Source organism: Notothenia coriiceps, unplaced genomic scaffold (assembly GCF_000735185.1).
Source record: "Notothenia coriiceps isolate Sejong01 unplaced genomic scaffold, NC01 NC01_scaffold00029086, whole genome shotgun sequence".
NCBI classification, from domain to species: Eukaryota; Metazoa; Chordata; class Actinopteri; order Perciformes; family Nototheniidae; genus Notothenia; species Notothenia coriiceps.
This window is the reverse complement of record NW_011361787.1, coordinates 1-3709: the sequence shown is the minus strand read 5'-3', so window position 1 is coordinate 3709 and position 3709 is coordinate 1. Positions and strand designations below refer to the sequence as shown.

The following is a 3709-nucleotide window of genomic DNA, read 5'->3' as shown; positions in this document are numbered from 1 at the left end:
CTGAACACACACAAAGTCACAGCCGAAATAAAAACAATAAGTGTGGCTTGATATCGAGTAAGAAAAAGGTTTATAGGTTGATAAATGCTGTGAGAATGGGTCTGCAGAGAGAATTTCGCTGCGATCCCAACTGTCTGTTATCAGCCTGCAGCCAGGGAGGAGAGATCAGCAGAGCTGCATGCACTGAGTGTGTGTGTGGATTGGTCAATTTGGACCAATCAGCGGGGGCTTAATGTAACGGCTCCATGGACGTAACGTAACGGCTCCACGGATTGGTCCATTTGGTTCCGGGTACGGTTGACATCATGCGGTACCCGGAAGAGTCAATGGACAGTGACGTATCTCCAACGAGGCGTTTTGGGGAGGTATTTTCTGTGTTAGAGTTTTACTCGCTACAGGGTGTACTTTAAGGATTTTGACTCTGCACACCGTTTACATGCAGAAAAACCTTCATAAAACACAAGGGGACTGGTAATAAACGGAAAAGCATGACATGGTACCTTTTTAAAAATCCATGGTAACATTGTATAGGCTTAAGTGTTGGTATTTCCGCCCTCTTCTCAGAAATAAAACAACGGTTTAAAACTTTTTTTATTTTCCTTCGCTTGTGTCCTAACTCATACACGCAGCCATTTCCTTAATGATAGTGATTTAAGAAGCAACCCCTCTCTGTATTGAGAGCAGCTTTTATCCCCATCACAATGTGGTTACAATAGGCCTTTTTTCAACCACTATCTGAAGGATTGTCATGATATTTTGTTCACACCATTATGCTCTTCAAGAATGTCTCTTAATGACTTTGGTGATCTACTGAATTATCTTCCTAGGTTTTTCTTGTCCCACTCTCAGCTTTACATTTTTGTTGTCTAAATGTGTCTGGTGTAGAGTTTCATGGTCCACACAGGATAAATCCTAATCACATGAGCGATTCATGTAATAGTTGTCATCGCTTAATATCTATGTGTTTAGGATTGGGAACCGGAACTCTTTTTCGAAGTAAGAATCAAATGCAAAGTTTGCAGTTACGGGAACCCAAAGAAAAAGGACAATTTATTACTGTTATGCATTTGGTTTCCTAACCAAGCACATTGGTTCTCTCTCTGGACTACGTGGCACTTTTGAAAGCGATACGTTTTGTTTTGTCATGGCACTATGGGAAGATTTAGAGATCCAAACACAGGACTGCAGATTCACTTGTACACTCTGCAACAACTGAAGTTCAGCACAGCCACGTCTCTACCTCTCGATCGCACCACACACTGCGGCTCCGCTGCCAGTATAACAACCTTCACCTTTCTCTAAACATAATAAAGGTCATGCAGCCTCTTCTACTTGCATGTTGTTTGTATTGATCGTGATTTCCTTTTTATGAAGTCAACATGCCTCCCTATCTGTGTTTGTGCGTAGATCTGAATTTGATCCGGCCAAGGTGAACTGAATTAAGTGTGTCCTTGTAACAACTTATAGAAACCAATGTTAGGGCTAAAAAAGAAAATGCAATGGAGGAAGATTATGTAGCTGATTCAGCTTTTTTCTTCCATTCAAACAGACCACAAAACCTCAAAGTGTTGCAATACAACATTTTGACAGGATATGTATATTTTGGGCCCACCCTACTGTGGTAGTCTGACCCATCTCATATCCTCATCTTTACTGCAAAACCAACGAAGATCCCAACAAGAGACAACATCAAGATGATCCTTTTATGGATTACATTGCTTCTTATCCATCAAGGATGTAAGTGCTATATATCTCTTCCAGATAATGTGTTTATTTCAGCGTTCGTGAGGGGAAATAAATAATATATTTTTTACATTTGTTTATTAGTAAGGGAATGATATCAACCTTTTTCTTAAAGGTTGGTATATAGTTACAGAACCTCAAACACAATTTATATTTCTGGCTGTATATACAGAAATAAATGTGTGGATAAAATTGCAAGTAATATATTGTTTGTTCAATCTTCTTTCCTGTATACTTCCATTGCACTTGTAGATTATGATTGTTATAATAATGATATACTCTCTATTGTCTTTTAATACAGATGGACTGATTCCAGTGACCATAGTTCAACTTGGTGAATCTGCTATCTTCACATGCATTTACCCCGATTTGGAGCATAGCAATACACGAGTCAAGTGGTACAAACAGAGTGTTGGTGATTCTCTTAAATTAATTACTACACTGTTGAAAGGCACTGAAAATGCTACATTTGAAAAAGGGTTTTCTCACTATCGTTTCAATGTAAAACATCTAGTTAACATGAGCTCTCTGACCATTTTGAAGACAATCCAAGAAGATAAGGCAATGTATCACTGCGCAGTCACTACGTGGAGCAAGGATGAATGGACGAGCACATATTTGTCTTTAGAAGGTAATACCTATCTCTGTATTTTTTTTAGTAATGTGAAGATAAAACAGGTGCTTTTGGTTTCATAATAATTGACAATTTCAAAATCTGACATTTTCATTTTGCCCTTCCATTACTGAAATTACATGATAAAAAAAAACTGTTTTACAATTTCCACTGTCGTGTTCTGTAGGAAACACTCTGAGGGCGACAAACGTTACTGTTGTTCAGTGGCCGACACTATCCGATCCAGTTCATCCAGGAGACCCTGCCACTCTCCAGTGCTCTGTCCTCTCTGACTCTGAGAACAAGAAATGTCCAGGGGAGCACAGTGTACACTTGTTTGGAGTCAGATCAGATAAGTCTTATCCTAACATCATCTATACTGATGGAAATGGACCAAATGAGTGTAAGAAGACATCGGACACTAAGAAGAGTTGTGTTTATCACTTCTCAAAGAACTTCAGCTCCTCTGATGCCGGGATTTACTACTGTGCTGTGGCCACATGTGGAGAAATACTATTCGGAGACGGAACAAAACTGAACATTGAAGGTAAAAGTGTTGCTGTTTATTTTAACCCGTTTTCTTCCTTTTATCGTTAATTGATAAATTAACGATTAAAGTGTTTGGGATTTGTTTGTATTTAACTCTAAGTTATACAGTTGATTCCCTATTAGCTTCTTTAAACTGTCTTTATGGATGGCGAGCCAATCTAATTTAAGTATTCCAAATGTCTTGGGCATTATTTTATCTGGTCTTAGACATCATTGATGTACATCACATGTTTGTAATAAGCAACCCAAGTGGTTTAAGTCTGTTTGGATTACCGTAATTTTCGGACTATAAGGCGCACCTGAATATAAGCCGCAGCAGCTAAATTGAATGATGTGTACATATATAAACCGCACTGGACTATAAGCCGCAGGTGTTTTAATGTTTAATTACCATATGTAAGGGTTCGTGCACAGAGGGGATTGTCGGGAAAGAGATGGCTGTTTGAGGAAGCTCCCATTTATTAACATTTCAACAAACAAGTTGCATATTTGCATAACGTATTCAAGTGTTAGCATTTAGTGCAATAGTAGCTACAGAACATGTGCTGTGTAAACTGTACTGTATCACATAGCGTTTCAGACACACAAACTTTTCAACTTTCAAACTTAAACGGTGCGCTCCCAGCGCACGTACCGGCAGTGATCTACAGCAGTGGTTTTCAACCAGTGGTACGGGGACAAACTGTCTCGCTCTCGTAATGTCTGTCTGTCTTGCTCTCGTTCTGTCTCTCGTACCACTCTCGGTTCCACTTTTACTTTTGCGCGCTACCTGTCTCACTCTTTTCCGGCCTCCAGCTTTTCCTG

At 39.4% G+C, this 3709-nt stretch overlaps 1 protein-coding gene across 1 annotated transcript; it reads left to right on the top strand.

The window, feature by feature from the left end:
* Positions 1 to 1678: 1678 nt before the first annotated feature.
* LOC104958570 (uncharacterized) lies at positions 1679 to 2903 on the top strand (the record flags this gene model as incomplete). Its single annotated transcript, XM_010786312.1, has 3 exons — positions 1679 to 1737; positions 2045 to 2374; positions 2544 to 2903. Coding segments are annotated over exons 1-3 (733 nt in total), but the record flags the coding sequence as incomplete, so codon positions are not given.
* Between the last annotated feature and the right edge of the window lie 806 nt (positions 2904 to 3709).